The following is a 19341-nucleotide window of genomic DNA, read 5'->3' as shown; positions in this document are numbered from 1 at the left end:
TGCAGCATATCGCCAAATCCAAGGTATAGACAAACTAAAGCCAAATCAAATGGGCAAAACAGCTCGGGTTGTGATGTGTGGCTTAAGAAAAGTTGGAAAAACAGCAGTACTTGAACAACTAATTTATGGAAACATTTCAAAATCCACTGTAAGTAATAGAAATTGTCTTTATTTGCTTTAATAAACTTTTTGACACATGAGACAAATATTAGAATGTATTAAACACTTTAAAAGATAAATGAATTGTGGATTTTTACTTAGCCCACTGGTGTATATCAGTTATATGAATAATGTGGCATACATTAAAACCATTCATTTGTGTTTGTGGGAGGGGGAAAAAAAGACAAACAGCTGTGTTGTTCAAAAATGGTTCAAATGGCTCTGAGCACTATGGGACTTAACATCTATGGTCATCAGTCCCCTAGAACTTAGAATTACTTAAACCTAACTAACCTATGGACATCACACAACACCCAGTCATCACGAGGCAGAGAAAATCTCTGACCCCGCCGGGAATTGAACCTGGGAACCGAGGCGCGGGAAGCGAGAACGCTACCGCACGACCACGAGCTGCGGACAGCTGTGTTGTGAGGAACATCACTTTGAAATTAGGGGCATTTACCGACATTGAGAATTAACACATTTACACAAATAATTTTTTTATGTTAAATAGGATAATGGAAGATATGGATGGAATACAAACAGTAACATAGAAAAATTAAACATTCATTGTGTAGAGACAGTGTTCAGTAGTTGATAGATACAGTCTCGGAGTTTAACACTCCTACTCAGCATTTGAAATGCATATGTATTCATAGCACACACTCATTGCATTAGCCTCTTGCACTATGTGTACTCTGAAGAAAAACACAAGTTCAAAAGTTAAAATGTAGTGAGCAAAGTGTTTTTGCGCAATAAACATACCTCATTTATGTTAAAAGCAATAGTAGAAAATAATGGAAATGCCAGGTAGGAATGTCAACAATGTAGTCTTTCCTCCACACAGTGAATAGCTGTTGCTTTTTGACCAGTTGTCAGTGTATGATGGAGATAATTATCATGGTGTCATAACAACAGCTGTAATGAGCGATGTGGAACATTAGTTAAGGCACCAGATTAGTTTTCAGAAGGATTTGTTTTCTGTTCCCCCTCTGGCCTCTCTGATTTAGGTTAACTGTTTAACACTAGGATTTTTTTTTTAAAGATGTGTAACTGATTTCATTTTTCCTTCTTTTCAATAAAATATTAACCCATAATCTCCCTCCCTTATTACCACAGTCCCTCTCATATGTTAGGTTGTCCTTTGCATGTCGTTTAAAAAAATTCTGTATAGTGTGTGAGAAACAGAATGGGAGAAAAGTGAACAAAATTAAGTGAAGCTCAGAGGAAATAGTTCCACAGTCCCTTAACAAAGTGTTTTACAAACTAGCAGAATATGTGTGAATGGAAAATTGATCATACAAATAGCTGAGTCCTTCTAACATAGAACTTAAAAAACAAACGTCTTTCGAAAGTGCAATCAAAATAAAAATACATAAAAGGTAGTAAAAAAGTGATCCACATTGCTGTTCCACTCATTCAGTAATTGTAATGATTTATAATATAATGTGTAAATTAAACACACTGGTGCACTAATTAACTATCTGTGTCAAATCTACTACTGCAGGCCCAGAAAGAACTTTGGCCTGTTGTGCCATAAACCAGCTGTATGTGTTGGAGTTGGAAGCATTGATCTTCGACAGTTCCAGTGATGACAATCTTCTCAGTTAGGTCTAATTGTGAAGATGCTACCACTGAGATGTGGTGAGGTGTTCCAGTTGGTCTTGAAGATCTGGACCTTACAATGGAAATTCACTAGGGTTGGGATCAACTTTTTGGAGCCAATAGGAGGTTACCAGAGGGGGCACCTAATTTTTGAAACCATCCATACAGTTGGTTAGGTTAGGGTCTCAGATATGACACCCTTTAGCCATTCACCTTGTTGGGCTCTCATTTACGAGAAATCAATGAAAATGTGTTTTTCGTGATCCAGTGCAGCCTTGAAATTAATACAAACTTCCCAAATGGCATTACAGCATATTGTTTAAGTTGTTTAGCTGGTGCACTGAAGTTTACCAGCATGAATGCCATCAGATACCATAATTTATTTTTTATTTTTTATTTAGATAACTGCAACAATGTTTGTTCAGTTAATTGATGTGGGTATATTATTTTCATTTGTAACCTTCGCCGTGTCACTTTAATCGTTGTATTAACTTTTTTATATGATGTCATTTTTTCGTCCTTTTATTTTTTCCATTTTGAAACTTGTTCATGTAATTTTACACTTTGTTATATATTTTCATCCTTTTAATTTCCTCTGCGTCCTCATTTTATTTATTTATTTTTTGTTCGTGTTATTGCAGTCATTATTTCTAGTATCTGTTTTGCTTGAATTTCATTTTATTTGTAATTCCTTCTTTCATTTAAATCTTGGTATGTATCATTATAGCTGTAATAGGTATTTTAAAATTACTATTGGCGGTAAGATAATTTTTTTTTTGTCACAACAGGCATGTAGAATTTGGGTTGATGTTTGATCTCTCCAGTGGGATGAAAATAATTGGTGGATTTCCCATTAACCATTACAAATCAGTTTTTCATTTGAGGAGCTTCTTTGCAAGTGAGGCATTTAATGTATGACAACACAAATCCATCAGCCAGTGAAAGTCATGATGAAAGAGTGGAGGAATTCAGTGAACAAGCAAGGAGAACATATTTCAATACCGTACACTAGGTGTTATTTATTTACGGAGATAGAGCTCTCATATCTAAAAACCCTCCTGATTTGATAAATTCAGAAACAATAATGATGGGCAAATGAATCACAGAGACAACAATTTGACTCGTGAAGGAGTGTGTTGTTATTCACAGTGAAGATGTCGTTTTAAACACAGAGATTGACGAAGAGAGACTGTATGATGAGGTATGTTTTTACATACTACAATCTATTGGTTTTCTGGTTTTTTCCTTTTGATGCTAAAATGAAAAATATATTCATTGCAGTGTACTGTTGACAATGAAGAGTGGATGAATATTTTAAACTGTTGCAATTTTGAAGCACTGTGATCAAATTACATTTTGTTAACATACAAAGCAAGAGCAGTTGCCTTTGCTGAAGACCATCCCAGTTATTCTTTGAAGAACCAACAAGGAAGTGGTTTCTCCTGTATATGAAGAACTGAATATTTGAAGAAATGGAAAGAAGCAAGGAGGAACAAAAATCACGTAGCTGTGCATGATAGATTCTGAAATATTCGAAAAATTTAAGGAAGCTCGGATGTGCCTCGAACAAATGACAGCTTGTACCCTCCAACAGTGGCTGATGGCTATCACTTTTCCTTATTTATAAGAAAACTTTTAGCTTTTTGCAAGTGGGAAGTGGGTGAAAATTTTAAAATGGGATGTGGAGTCCATCAAAGAAAATTGGTCAGCTTCATTAGCAGAATGATGTCGGAAAACTTGAAGAAACTATTGAAGCAGCAAAGCCGTCTCAGAAACAAATTGTATTGATAATGGGTGAGTAAAATCAAAAATTTGTCATTAAAACTGATCAAATGGGGTGCAGTTACCGATCAGTGTACGAGGTGTGTTTTTTAAGTAAGTACCATTTTGCCACACCGCTGCCACAGTGGTGTGGTCGGCGTTCTGTGCATGCGCACTGGGTACCTACATCTGTTGTCTACGCACTGACGCCATTGCAGTCTGATTCTTCCTTGTTTACATTGTGTACTGAGTGTTTGAGATGCATCCGATAATTGTGAGTCTCGCCAACTGTGAAGTACGGGCTGTTATAAGGTTTCTTAGTGCTAAAGGTGTAAAAGCGAATGATATTTCGTGAGATCTGTGCAGTTTACGGAGAAAACATTATGAGTGATGGAATGGTAAGAAAGTGGGTGAGAGCATTTACGGATGGCCGCACAAATGTGCATGATGAACTACGAAGTAGGCATCCTTCGTTCGTTGATGAAAGTTTGGTGCAGGAAGTAGACAATAAGGTGAGAGAAAACAGATGCTTTATGATTTCCTCCTTGCAGGATGACATTCCCAATGTTTCTCGTTGTGTTTTGTATGGCATTGTGACCGAGCACTTGAATTACTGAAAATTGTGTGCACGTTGGGTACCAAAAATGTTGACGGATGTGCACAAAACCAAACGTTTAAACAGTGCATTGGCTTTCCTTGAGCGGTACCACAACAACAGTGATGATTTCTTAAGCCAAATTGTTACGGGCGATGAAACATCGGTGGTCTGTGTCACACCAGAATCAAAGCAACAGTCCGTGGAATGGTGACATTCAGATTCACCCAGAAAAGTGAAGTTTAAGCAAACAATTTCTGCCTGGAAAATCATGTGCACAGGTTTTTGGGACAGAAAAGGAGTATTGCTTTTGGAATTTCTGCCTTGTAATGAGACAATCAATGCAGCAGCTTACTGTAAGACATTGCACAATCTGCGCCATTCAGTTCAGAACAAAAGACGTGGCAAGTTGAGCAAGGGCATCATTTTGCTGCAAGACAATGCCTGTCTGCATGTGGCGAATCAGACCAAAGATCTTATCACATCTTTTTGATGGGAAACTATAGATCATCCTCAGTACAGCCCCAATCTTGCGCCCAGTGACTACCATCTGTTCCTGCACTTGAAGAAACACCTGGGTGGCCAGCGTCTTCAAGACAATGACAGAGTCAAAACATTGGTGATGCAGTGGTTAACAAGTCAGGCTGTAGTATGTAATTTTGTGTGGTATGGCTGGTCTGAATCAAAATTGTGTACAGAAGGGCGGTATTTCATAATGTTAATGAAGTGTGCGTGTCTCTAAATTTGTTAAAGGTAGTGAGGTAGCATTTATATTTTATTCATGTTGTGAGAAAATAAACATTTTAAATATTTGTATGACGATAAACATAAAATAAAGGTACTATTGTAACAAAAAACAGATTTTAGTGACCATTGCACAACCAATATCAGTAGGTTATTTATTAATAGAGAAGTCGAATTTTTAAATGTTTAAGTAGTAGAATAGATAAATAAAAATCACAAGGGGCAAACTACCAAATGAAAAAAGAATAAAGGATGAAGAAAAACAAGAGCAAATGAAAGAATTAATATGATGATTAAAATGATGTGGCAAAGGATTAGAAATGGAAAAAATGTATTTCAACCAATTAAATGAACAAAAATAATGTTCAGTTATGTCAATAATTTTTATAAAGGTATATGGCAACTGATGGGACTCAAACCCACAACCTTCAGCACCACCAGCTAGATAATTTGACCACTTTGGTATGTTGCCACTTATGAAATCACTTGTTATTTTTAAGGCTCTAGTGGATCACGAGGACTTATATTCAGTGATTACTTGCAAACAAAGGCTCATCAGGATGAATGGCTGCAGGGTGTGCTATGTGGTGGAACAGTATTAACGTGTTTACATCGTTTCAAATGGTTGGTGACTCATCATGAAATGAAGTCTCGTACTTTGAAATTGCTTTAATTGGTGATTTCATAGTTCAATAACAGACTCAAAACCATTGATTTAAATGTGAGAGCTTTTCACTTATATTTATATTAACACACCAGTTCACAATTAATCTTGTAATATTATTAATTGTTTGACAGTCCACTTTCTTTTGCAACACTGTTACTAAAACAAGTTAGATACCAGCCACAGCATGTTTAAATAGTGACAATTTGTCAAAAACTGATCCCCATCTTGATGTCAGATGTATGGTGACCATGGATTCGAAAGAAATTCACATGAGATATTTAGACATATCTATACCTAGGATGTTCGTGAGTGGGTGGCTAAACATGAACTTTTACACTATGGCACAGACTTGATACTAAGATGCTAACCAGTTGAGTTCCAGGTGCAAACTCTGACAAATTAGTGTTAATTGGGTGACTTATAACTGCAAACTTTCCATTCAGAGCTCAACGCTTACACAAATGTGCTAACGTGTGAGTGCTAACCTCGAACTACCAACTTGTTGTGTAGTGACTATATGTAATGACAGGTGTATGGATAATTAATAAAGTCAGTAACTACATTTTACTTTATAGTGATACAGGGGCATAATTTAATAATGGTCTCATTCTGTTGCATTTTGTTTAACTGTTTGTTAGATGCCTGTAAAAGTAATTAAATTGGATGGTTTATTCGGTTGTATACCTAAGGGATTATTTACCAAATTTCCTGTAAAATTATCTAGTTCATAATTTCATTAATTTATTTACTTTCTTAAATAGGGTCATATTTGGGTAACCAAATGTACCATTTGATTCACAAAAGTTATGGCAACAAAAGTGTAACATCATACGTGTGAATTAAATAAGCGTACAAGTTCAAATAACAGAAGTAATTTCAGATGGGACAAAACTTTAGTGGACTTCAATGAATAACTTTTTAACTAATGACTTCGATAAAAAATAAACTGTTTATTGGAAAGAGTGACGTTAGGGCTGTCCAGTAAGCTAGTTCTTTCTTGTGTGTGGACCGTTATTAGTTAACATTTTTACGATCACATGGCATGGGAACACAGTCATCTACCAATTTCTTGTGCTACAAAAGGTTTCCAGTAAAACTAGGTAGACCATTTGAATCAGCATAACTTAACTGAACTATTGAATTATACGTTTTAAAGGAATATGGTCTAAATAAAGATTTCAACATTTTCAACAGTGGAAACTCTAGGTTGGAATATCAACAATATAAGGAAAAGGTAGATTACTACTCGCTATAAATGTGACACATTGAGTTTTGCAAACAGGCACAACGAAAAGACAGTTACACATTTAGCTTTCCGCCATAGCCTTCTTCAGTAAAGGAAATACACACACACACACACACACACACACACACACACACACACAAATCACCATCTCTGGCATCTATGGCATGTTAACTAGTATACTGTAGGAAAAAAGAAAACAAAATTATGTAAGGAGTAGAATGGTAGCAAATGGAGTAATTCTATCTTGCTACATTTCAGTGGGATGCTAGCATACTTCACTGTAAAGGTGTTTTCTAAAATTCTATCCCAATGGTGAGGAACAATTTATATGTGTGACATTTTCAAAATGTTTCTTGTACCTCTGTCATAATTGCTGATTGATTAGCAGTATAGTTGTCACACTGAGTGAAATGTGTGGGTTGACATGAGGACATTTGTCAAATGAAAGACTGTAGTCTTCCTCCAACTTGATATACTTGTGTTCCTGCGGAAGGAGATGCGTCTCATATCCTGCCCGACTATCTCAAGGCAGCCTGTAAAATTTGTATGGTTAAAAGGAAAACAAGAAGAAGAAGGCATGCAAGTAAGTGGGCTTGCAGTTTTCTCCTAAGTACACGTTTTACACACCTGAAGAATGATGTTGGTACATTGTTATAGATTATGGCTAGCTTAATTTAAAGACAGGTTGTAAACATAGTACACACACCAAAAAAAGTTTTACATCACCTTGATTCCGAGAGTTCCAGAACCTGTACAGAAAATTGGAATAGAAATCAACATAAACACTATTTCCACCCTTTTTCTTGCTCATGAAAACCACACATTGCATGTTGTACCACCATACATTGAGACCTACAGAGGTGATGGTCCAGATTGCTGTACACACTGGTATCTCTGATACCCAGCAGCATGTCCTCTTGCATTGATGCATGCCTGTATTCGTTGTGGCATACTATCGACAAGTTCATAAAGGCAGTGTTGGTCCAGATTGTCCCACTCCTCAACGATGATTCAGTGTAGATCCCTCAGAGTGGTTGGTGGGTTACGTCATCCATAACAGCCCTTTTCAATCTATCCCAGGCATGTCGATAGGGTTCATGTCTGGAGAACATGCTGGCTACTCTAGTCGAGCATTGTCATTATCCTGAAGGAAGTCATTCACAAGATGTGCATGATGGGGGCATGAATTGTTGTCCATGAAGAGGAATGCCTCACCAATATGCTGCTGATATGGTTGCACTATCGGTCGGAGGATGGCATTCACGATTGTGCAGCCATTATGGCACTTTGCATGACCACCAGTGGCATACGTCGGCCCACGTAATGCCGCCCCAAAACAGCAGGGAATCTCCACCTTGCTGCACTCGCTGGACAGTGTGTCTTAAGGCATTCAGCTTGACCGCGTTGCATCCAAACACGTCTCTGATGATTGTCTGGTTGGAGGCATATGCGACACTCATTGGTGAAGAGAACATGATGCCAATCCTGGGCGGTCCATTCGGCATGTTGTTGAGCCCATCTGCACCACACTGCATGGTGTCATGGTTGCAAAGGTGGACATCGCCATGGACATCAGGAGTGAAGTTGCGCATCATACAGCCTATTGTGCACAGTTTGAGTCATAACATGACATCCTGTGGCTTCATGAAAAGCATTATTCAGCATGATGGCATTGCTGTCAGGGTTCCTCAGAGCCATAATCCGTAGGTAGCAGTCATCCACTGCAGTAGTAGCCCTTGGGTGATCTGAGTGAGGCATGTCATCTCTCTGTATCTCCTCCATGTCCAAATAACATCGCTTTGGTTCACTCTGAGACGCCTGGACACTTCCCTTTTTGAGAGCCCTTCCTGGCACAAAGTAACAATGCAGACATGATTGAACCGTGGTATTGACCATCTAGGTATGATTGAACCCTTTCTGGCGGAATGACTGGAACTGATTGGCTGTCAGAACCCCTCTGTCTAATAGGCACTGCTCATGCATGGTTGTTTACATCTTTGGGTGGGTTTAGTGACATCTCTGAACAGTCAAAGGGACTGTGTCTGTGGTAAAATATCCACAGTCAACGTGTATCTTCAGGAGTTCTGGGAACTGGGGTGATGCAAAACTTTTTTTGATTGTGTATTAAAAAATACTTTGAAGCCCTGAAAACAACTGAAAGGGATAGGGCCAACTAAACTTAACCTTGGCTTTGTATTGTATCAAAAGTGTTGCTAGATGGAAACATGGATACATGTCTCATGGCTAACTTGTGATGCATTGAACAGAGTGACTACATAACAGTGCTTCACAATAATGGATCTGAGCACAACTATAATATACATTGTGTGTTGTACATCCAGAGTCTAGATATACGTGTGGTTGTTGTTTTGTATAAGCCAAAAAGCCAAAGATACATTCATCGGTACAACAAGTGTTCTTTGATTTGCTCTGGAAGGAGACTGAGGGGTACTATAAAACACAAGATATTAGCTCATTTTACTACAAAATGGATAGATGAGTTACTCAATTTTACACAGTCCATTTCCACAGAAATGTCAAGAATATATACAGCTGTCTCTCGACATTAACATTTCTTTTTATACAGACAATATACAAGCCTCTTACTCAGAGTACGTATAACAATAACTTTCACGAAGTGTTCACCCTGTTACACAGCTGACCTACCAAAAGATAATGCTGTCGTCTTTGTCGTTGATCGGAGCTCTAGCTGAGCAGTACTGTGCTCGGCCGTAAGTAGAAGATCCGTTGCAGCGGCATAGTGAAAAGTCAGTGTGGCTTATAGTGTTTTGTCTTTTTTCGTGGTTGCATTTTGAGGTAGCAACCTTGGTTTGGCACCTAGCTCTTCAAACAACACATTATGGCATCACAGAAGTGAAAAGCATATTGTGTGAATACAAATTATTGATCGTGTGAAGAATGCTGAAACAATAGCAGCTTTAGTATATGAATGATTGATACATAATCAGCATGGTTTCAGGAAACATCGTTCTTGTGCAACTCAGCTAGCTCTTTATTCGCACGAAGTAATGGCTGCTATCGACACGGGATCTCAAGTTGATTCCGTATTTCTAGATTTCCGGAAAGCTTTTGACACTGTTCCTCACAAGCGACTTCTAATCAAGCTGCGGGCCTATGGGGTATCGTCTCAGTTGTGCGACTGGATTCGTGATTTCCTGTCAGGAAGGTCGCAGTTTGTAATAATAGACGGCAAATCATCGAGTAAAACTGAAGTGATATCAGGTGCTCCCCAGGGAAGCGTCCTGGGACCTCTGCTGTTCCTGATCTATATAAAATACCTGGGTGACAATCTGAGCAGTTCTCTTAGGTTGTTCGCAGATGATGCTGTAATTTACCACCTAGTAAGGTCATCCGAAGACCAGTATCAGTTGCAAAGTGATTTAGAAAAGATTGCTGTATGGTGTGGCAGGTGGCAGTTGGCACTAAATAACGATAAGTGTGAGGTGATCCACATGAGTTCCAAAATAAATCTGTCGGAATTCGATTACTCGATAAATAGTACAATTCTCAAGGCTGTCAATTCAACTAAGTACCTGGGTGTAAAAATTATGAACAACTTCAGTTGGAAAGACCACATAGATAATATTGTGGAGAAGGCGAGCCAAAGGTTGCGTTTCATTGGCAGGACACTTAGAAGATGCAACAAGTCCACTAAAGAGACAGCTTACACTACACTCGTTCGTCCTCTGTTAGAATATTGCTGTGCGGTGTGGCATCCTTACCAGGTGGGATTGACCGAGGTGCAGCTGTTTAGCACGTCTACAGCGTGATTTCGTAAATGTCTCTAAGGCAATGCCTTTTCGTAACTCTATAGATGGTTGCTGTTCTCACCTTCGCAGCTGACAGCTGTCAAAAGTGATGCCATGTGTCAAGGGTTTCCTTAATTTTATTGATTGTACAAGTGTCTTAGTAGTAAAGAATAAATGTCTTAAAATTTCATGCATGATGCAGCGATTTTTAACACATCTCAGTGTGTATGACATCATAGCTCTTGAATTGTGTTACACAGTGATGCATTTGTGTAGGTACATTCAGTGACATACATGGATATTGAGTGATGCATTTGTGTAGGTACATTCAGTGACATACATGGATATTGTCTTAAATACATATCAAATAGAATTAGTAGCAAAGGAGTAATAAATTTAAGTGTCAAGCATGATGCGTCAGTTTTTCATTCATCTCATTTTTTATGATGTCATCGGCAGTTTTTCATGCATCTCATTTTTTATGATGTCATATCTCCTGAAATATGTTTATGTTAGGTAGATGGTTCTTACCCTAACAGTGATAGGTTTTGTGTCTTCAGATCCCTGATATCTCAACACACATTCCTCTCTTTGATGACTCTGTGGAGGACCTTGTTTCTTATTTTACATCCCATCTAATTGTCAACATTGTTCTCCAGATTTACTCCCATACAATGCTGTGCTCCAAATGTACATTCTCAGAAATTTCTTCCTCAGATTGAGGCTTATGTTTTTATACTAGTAGACTTGTTTTGGCCAGGAATGCTGTTTTTGCCTGTGCTAGTCTACTTTTTGTGTCTTCTTTGCTTTGTCAGACAGGCAGGCATGCATTATTTTGCTTAAAATGTAGCAGACTCCTTTGACTTCACCTACTTCATTGTCACCGATTTTGATAAGTTTGTCACTAATCTGATTTTTGCTACTCCTAATTACTTTAGACTTTCTGCAGTTTACCCTGAATTCACGTTCTGTACTCACCACGTGGTTCATTCCATTCACCAGCTCCTGTAATTCTTTTTTGTTTTCACTGTGTATAGCAATGTCTTCATGTAATGTTATCATTAATATACTTTCAGCCTGAATTTTAGTTCCACCTTTGAACTTTTTTTTTATTACTGTCATTTCTTCCTTGATTTATTGATTGAACAGTTGGGGAAAAAGACTGCATGTACTTGTCTTAAAACTTTGTTGATCTGAGCACGTTGTTCATGGTCTACCATTCTTATTCTTCCCTCTTAGTTCTTGTAGATATTATATGTCATTCATCTTTCCCTACAGCTTAATCCTATCTTTATATTACATTTTTTCAGAATTTTGAACATGTTCAGCCATGTTACAATGTCCAATTTTTTTTTTTCCAGTTTGATAAATCCTCTGAACATGTCTTGATTTTTCTGAAGTCTTGCTTCCAACCTTTCTGTTGCATTTACCATTCCTAAAGCTAAGCTAATCGTCGTCTAACAGATCTACAGTTTTCTTTCCTATTCTTCTGTATGTTATTCATGTCAGCAGGTTGGATGCATTAGAAGTTAAACCAGTTGTGCGATAATTGTCAAACATATCTGCCCTTGCTTTCTTTGGAACGGTGTGGATAAATTTTTTTCTAAAAATCTGATGGTATATCTCCAATTGTGTAGATTCTATACATTGGGTTGCCGTTTACCCCAACAATTTTTAAAATTACGAACGAATGTTATCAATAGCTTCTACTTCATTTAATCGCAGGTCTCCCAAAGATCTGTTAAACTCAGAATCTGATACTGGACCCCCTGTGTCTTCCATATCGACTCTCATTTCTTTTTCTATCTCACCATCAGAAAAGTGCAGACACACCCCACCCCCCCACCCCCCCCCCAAAAAAAAAAAAAAAAAAAAAAAAAAAAAAACCATTGAGGCCTTCAGTGTACTCTTTTCCTCCTATCTGCTCCCTCCTCTGCATTTAACAATGGAATTTCCATTGCACTCTTCATTGTTGCCTCCATTGCTTTTAATTTCACCAAAAGATGTTTTGACTTTTCTACATGTTGAATTAATCCTTACAATGACCATATCTTTTTTGCTTTCTTTACAATTTTCTCCAGCCATTTTGCCTTGACTTACCTACATTTTCTGTTTATTTCATTCCTGAGTGAGTAATATTGCTATATTCCTGTCTTTTCCTGAACATTTTTGTACTTCCTTCTTTCATCAATCAATTGAAATATTTTATCTGCTATTTTGCTTTCTGCTTTCTTTGCCATTATCTTCCTTGTATGTATGTTTGTCTGTCCAGTTACACTTTTTAGAAATGTCCATTCCTCTTCAATTGAGCTGTCAGCTGTGGTATTCATTATCAGAGTACCTACAGCCTTAGATAATTTCAAACACATTTCATCATTTTTTAGCACTTCAGTACATCACTTCTTTCCACACAAATTCTTTGGGATGATCCTCGTAAACTTTTGAGTGAGTCTATTCATCGTTACTAAATTGTGATCAGAACTCAAGTTGTCTTTCTCATCTCTCTTTCCTACTATCAAGCCCATATTTTCCTGTAACACTTCCTTCTTTTTCTTTCCAAATAGTACATTCCAGTCGCCCATAATTAGATTATAATTACCCTTTACTTACTGTATTTCCCATTCATTATCCTCATATAGTTTCTCTGCCTCCATACCTTCTGCTAGTAATGTTGATATTTACATTTGAATTACGATTGTTGAAATTGGTCTGCTGTCGATTCTGATGAGAACAGCCCTATTACTGAACTGTTTACAATAACTCACTCTCTGCCGTGTCATCCTATACCTAATGAATCCTACTCCCATTATACCATTTTTTGATTCTGTTAATATTACCATGTATTCGTCTGACCAGAAATAATTACCTTCTTCTCATTTCACTTCACTGAACCCCATTATATGTAGATTGAGCCTTTGCTTTCCCTTTTTCAGATTTTCTAGCCTCCCTGCTAAGTTTGAACTTCTGACTTTTCACACCCAGCCCATAGACTGTTACTGTTATTCACAGATTACCCAGTCTTTTTCTCATGGTTTCATATCCCTTGTAGTGGTTGTCTCCCAAAGGTCTGAATGGGGGGCTAATATGAAATTTTTTGCCAAGGAGAAATTACATGTCACATGTCTTGTATACGTTGATTGTATGGTTCCTATTGCCTGTTGCTTCCTCATGCTGTTAACCATTACTGATTTTTTCCACATTTTAGTGCCAGTTTCCCACCCCAAGGGCAAATGGGTGTTCTGAACCTTTGTGTTCTGCTCGGCTCTCTTTAGCTAGGTTGCTGGTAGAACAAGGAGACTCCTTATGCTGGAAGTCTTTTGTCAGCATTGCTGATGATTTTTATTCACAATTTAAGCATTGGCCGGAGCCCAGGACTTTTTTATTACTAATCAAATGTACTACACCTAGACTACAGGTATGATCACTTAAGCTGAGGGAAGAAGCTTTACTAATACTTGATTACTGTCCAGCGTATCTGTCTGTTGACGTTGCTGTCAGAAGCTGGAAAAATATTTTCTTTGTTTTTGCTTAAAGTGGTAATCGAGATCCATGCTGTCTGGCGTGGATTTGAAACCCACGTCGCTCAGTACCAGATCCCTCCTCCGTGGAACTTGCGCGTAGGAGCGGAAACACCCCGCACGGTGCCGAGGCGGTCAACAGATGGGGGAAGACTCAGGCTCGTTAACCGCCGGTGGCTGGGAGGAAGGGACATCCGAGGCGCCAGTGATGACTGACCCAGAGGCCAGGGCGGCGGAGGGAGCTGCTGATCCACATGGGGGCGGGGGGGCGACAGCAGGCCCGCGGGGAGGCAGCAACCAGGGGCAGTTGTGGTGACTCAAGGACCACTTGTGTACCTGAAGGAGGTAGCGGAGGAGGAGGAAGAGGAAGAGGAGGAGGAGGCAGTGGCGGTGGCGGATGCAGTCCTGCAGGGGCACGCGGGTGGAGCTGGTTATGATGGTGGCACTCCAACACTTTCTACGTCTCCACTGACATCGCACACCACCCGTGGGCCGCGACGACCATGGCGGGCATCCAACCCATCTTGCTCCCATACGTGCGGACCCACATGGCTGTGCCAGGGGCAAAATGCTGAGAGGGCTGGGAGGGGGACGGCATCAGCAAAAGGAGCAGGTTCCACGGCTGTCGCCCATGTAGGAGTTCCGCCAGACTGCGGCCGTCAATCGGCGTGGTGCAATAGATGCTCAAAAACAGGCCGAGGGCCAACGTGGTTGGAGAGGTATCGACCGCCTTCATCAACTGTTATTTAAATGTGCGGACGAGCCTCTCTGCCGCGCCATTTGAGGTAGGGTGGAAAGGCGGTCTACAGATATGTTTTGATACTGTTGGCCTGACAGAAGTCGTGGAAGGAGGATGCTATGAATTGGGGGCCATTATTGGAGACCAATATGTGAGGCAGGCCCTCTTTGGCGAGAACCTGGGCCAGGGCCGTGAGTGTGGCCTCCATGGTGGTGGACGCCAATGATAAGTAACCACATGGACCTCAAAAACGGGCCCGCAAAATCGAGATGGATGTGATCCCAGGGCCGGCAAGGCACAGGCCAGGGTCCGAACGACTGAGAGGGGGGCTTGCCTGGTGATGCGCACACACAGTGCACCCACAGACCAGGCGGTCAGTATTGCCATCGATGCCAGGCCAATACACTTGGCGGCGAGCCGAAACTTTCATGCGTTACATACACCGGTGCCCACTGTGTAACAAACTAAGCACTTGATACCCCAAATCTGGAGGGGTGACCACCCGATGGGCATCCGACTCCATGGCCAACAGAAGGACCTCATCAACCACGGAGAGCCTGTAGGACAGGTGGCACCAGGGGCTGAAATCGATCCACATCCGCCGAGTAATATAGGAGGGCCACCCGTGGACAACGTAGTGGAGAACCTGCTGCAAGGTAGGGTCACAGCGGGTAGCCATAGAAATTGTGAAATCAGAGGAACTCCTGTTGATCAAACACAGGATCGGGGCGTGCTGGGAGACATGACGACAAAGCGTCCACGTTAGCGTGGTGGGTGGTGGGCTTATACCGGATGGTGTAAGTGTAATTTTGTAAAAATAACGCCCAGCGCTGGAGACGTTGAGCCGTCTGCTCTGGAAGGTGAGAGTTGGGTCCAAAAAGCGTAACTAAGGGTTTATGGTCTGTTAGGAGGGTGAACTTTGCCCCAAAGAGATTGGTGTGAAATTTTTGGATGGCGAACATGATCGTCAGGGCCTCCTTTTCAATCTGGGAGTAGTTCCATTGTGCTAGGGTCAATGTCTTAGACGCATAAGTGGTGGGCTGTTCGGAGCCATCGGCATTCCGATGCACGAGGACGGCCCCAGTGCCGTATGCTGACGCATCAGCCGCCACGACCAAGGGGCGGAGAGAAGGGGGTAAGGCAAGGGGCGGACTTCAGCATCGCCTTTAAACGGAGAAAACCCTGGTCATAGGAGTCCCATGAAAAGGCACCCCTTTGCGATGCAAGTGATAGAGGGGTTGAGCAATGGAGGCAGCCTGGGGTAAGAACTTTAAGTAATAAGTAACCTTGCTCAAAAAGACCTGGAGTTCAGATAAGTCCTTGGGACGAGGAAGGGCCTCAATGGCGCGCGACATTACAACCTAAAGGGCGAATGCCATCTTTGCTAAGCCAGTGGCATAAGTATTCCACTTCCAGTTGAAAAAAAAAACAATACTTGTCCAGCTGACAGTGTAAACCTGCAGAATGCAGAGCATGAAATAAGACACTGAGGTTTTGCAAATGTTCCAGGTGGGAACACCCGGTGACCAAGGTGTCATCCAGATCCAGGGATCAGCTGTGTCTGCTGCTCCAGGAACTGCTGGAAAATGGCTGGCACCGAAAAGACACCAAATGGAAGGCGCTTGTACTTGTACAATCCGAAAGGCGTATTGATAACCAAGATGTTCTGGGAATTGGCATCCAAGGGTAACTGGTGGTATGCCTCAGCCAGGTTGATCTTGGAAGTGTACTCTCCCCCTGGCAAGCTTGGCAAGAAGGTCTTCCTGTCAGGGAATGGGATAAGTGTCAACTAGGGACTGAGCATTGACATTAGCACTGAAGTCCTCACACAGGCAAAGGGACCCATTGGGTTTCCGTATGACCACCAATGGTGTCGCTCAGGCACTGTATGTCACAGGCTCCAGAACAGCAGCGGCCTGGAGCCGATCAGGTTCCTTCTAAACTGCCTGCCGTAAGGTGTCGGGCCCGAAAAAGCGAGGCTACGCATCGGGGCGAAGTGTGATGTGCGCCTGAAAATCAGAAGCACATCCAAGATCCGTTGCAAACGACGGCGCAAAAGCAGAGCACAGATCATCCAATTCTTGAAAAGGAACAGCTGTGGAAACAACCTTAACTTCATCAGAAATTGAAAAGCCAAACAGTCGAAACGCACCCATGCCAAATATACTCAAAGCCAATGGATGGTTGACGACAAATATGGTAAGGAGTCAGGGAACACGTTTTTACGTCACCTGGGCAACGAACTGCCCTCAAAGGGGAATGGAACTGTCTCTGTAGGCGACTAAATGCAAAGAGGGAGGTGACAACTCAGGAGTGCTCAGGTGGTATATATCACCATATTAATCAGGGAGACGGTGGCCCACTGTCGACCTGAAAACTGACGTCCTCAGTGAATAGGCGGAGGGGGAGGAAAAGCTTCTGCGCTGATGAGTCATCCTGTGGGACTACCGATTGCAGAGCATGGACGGTATCTTGAGGCCCAGGAGGGGCAGGAATGGAGTGAGTCGAGCGACTATGACAAACTGATTGGATGTGGCCCTCCCTGTTACACAGCATGCACGTTTTCCAGCAGTGGGGACAATTGGCTCGTGAATGTGCGGTAAAGCCATGTGGGCAAGATGGAAGTGGGCCGCATGACCAGCGGCGCCGATGCCATAGAGACATCACACAAAGAGTCCCGATGGCGCTGGCACCAGTCGTCAGGGCCACATCGACTTTGTGAGGGCGGAACCTGCTGAGAAGCATCCATTGCCACCACTTGCGGCCGCGCCATAAGACGCTCATTAGCTGCCTGAGCAGTTTCAAAGGAGTGCGCAATGCGGACAATCTCTTCCAAGGAGGGGTTATCGAGTTTCAACGCCGCAGTGCGGACCTCAGAATCAGGAGCCAGCTGAACCACCACATCCTGGATCCGGGAGTCCACCTGCGAAGCCTTACACTGCTGATTGGTGCATGTAGAATCTCATCGACAGCTGAGACCCTGCAAGTCCATGACCGAGGAGCGATATGATTGACCAGGTTGTTTATCGTATTGGTGGAACTCCAGCTGAGAGGCGACCACGTGGTAGCGTTGGGAATAATAGTTCATCAACAAAAGTTACAGGTGTTGGAGCAGCACATTTTTTAGGATAGGTAAGACAGAAAGATGTCAAGTTCTACGAGAGGTCAGGATTGAATCAAATCTTCAATTTAGGAAAGAAATTAAACAGCACAATTCTAGCACATTGGATCACCAATCACAGCTGTCAATTATAAATTTTCACCAATCACCAGAAATTTTATCTCCACCAAGTCGTATCTCAGTCCTCGGTAATTGCATTGATGAATTAAAGTCACCCAACCCAGTTGACATAATCTGCCTCTCTGAACACCATGTGACCACTGGTATAGGAACTAGGCCTAAGCACAGTGAGAAACTCAGACAGGAGAGTACTGCAAATGTTAGAATAAGGAAAGGTTCTCATAAAAGTATAATTAAAAGTAATGTAAGTATATTTCATCAAAATATTGGAAATTTAAAGAATAAAATAGATGAGCTTCTGGTTTGTTTAGAAGATTTAGAAGCTGAGGATGAAATAGATATACTATGCCTGTCTGAGCATCACATTGTTACTGATATGGATAAGCTAAATGTAAGTGGATATAAGCTCTCTGCACATGTAATGAGAGAAAATATGGAGAAAGGAGGAGTTGCCATATATGTCAAAAGTTATCATTGTGCAAAAAGTACAGAAACAAAAAAGTTTTGTGTAGAGAAACATATAGAAGCTTGTGCCTGTGAGCTTAAATTAAATAAAGGCACATTTATAATTGTAACTGTATATAGGTCCCCATCAGGAAATTTTCATCTATTTCTGAAAAATTTGGACTCCTTGTTGTGCTATCTGTCAGACAGGGGGAAGCAAATTATTATTTGTGGGGACTTCAATGTAGATTCTCTGAATGAGGGTAATAGGAAAAATGACCTTGAAGTATTACTCGGTTCTTTCAATTTGACACCCGTTATTGATTTTCCTACTCGGGTGGTAAAGGATAGCAGCTCACTGATAGATAACTTCTTTATAGACCAAGATAAGTTTAACCAGATAAATGCTCAGCCTGTTGAGAATGGTCTTTCTGATCATGGTGCACAGCTAGTTACAAAATATGACATAGCTCCATTCAGCAATACTAAACAGTCCTCCAAAGTAGTACGTTCAGTCAACGATTTAACAATTGCAAATTTCAGGGAAAGCCTACAGCAGTTAGACTGGGATGAGGTGTGCCGTGAACCTGATGCCAATTCAAAATATAATTTATTTCATGACATTTTTGTAAATGCATTTGAAAACTGCTTCCCCAAGAAAATAGTTAAATATACTCGTAAGAAACCTTGTAACAAACCATGGCTTACGAAGGGGATAAAAATATCTTGTAACCGGAAAAGGGAAATGTATCTGACAGCAAGAAAGAGTAGTGTCCCAGAAACTATCAAACATTATAAAAACTACTGTGTTATATTAAGAAAAGTTATTAAAAAATCCAGAAGTATGTGTAT

General features: G+C 40.9%; 1 protein-coding gene across 1 annotated transcript in view; it reads left to right on the top strand.

The window, feature by feature from the left end:
- The window catches only part of LOC124620067 (NF-kappa-B inhibitor-interacting Ras-like protein 2), a 68957-nt gene that overhangs the window by 30455 nt on the left and 19161 nt on the right, over window positions 1-19341 (top strand). Inside the window, exon 2 of the mRNA XM_047146734.1 lies at window positions 6-148. Within this exon, the coding sequence (XP_047002690.1) occupies window positions 50-148 (99 nt within the window). The 5' untranslated portion in view covers window positions 6-49. The remainder of the gene's footprint in view (window positions 1-5; window positions 149-19341) is intronic.

Source organism: Schistocerca americana, chromosome 6, assembly GCF_021461395.2.
Source record: "Schistocerca americana isolate TAMUIC-IGC-003095 chromosome 6, iqSchAmer2.1, whole genome shotgun sequence".
Classification (NCBI taxonomy): domain Eukaryota; kingdom Metazoa; phylum Arthropoda; class Insecta; order Orthoptera; family Acrididae; genus Schistocerca; species Schistocerca americana.
The sequence above is the reverse complement of the archived record's forward strand: the minus strand, read 5'-3'. Positions and strand labels throughout refer to the sequence as shown.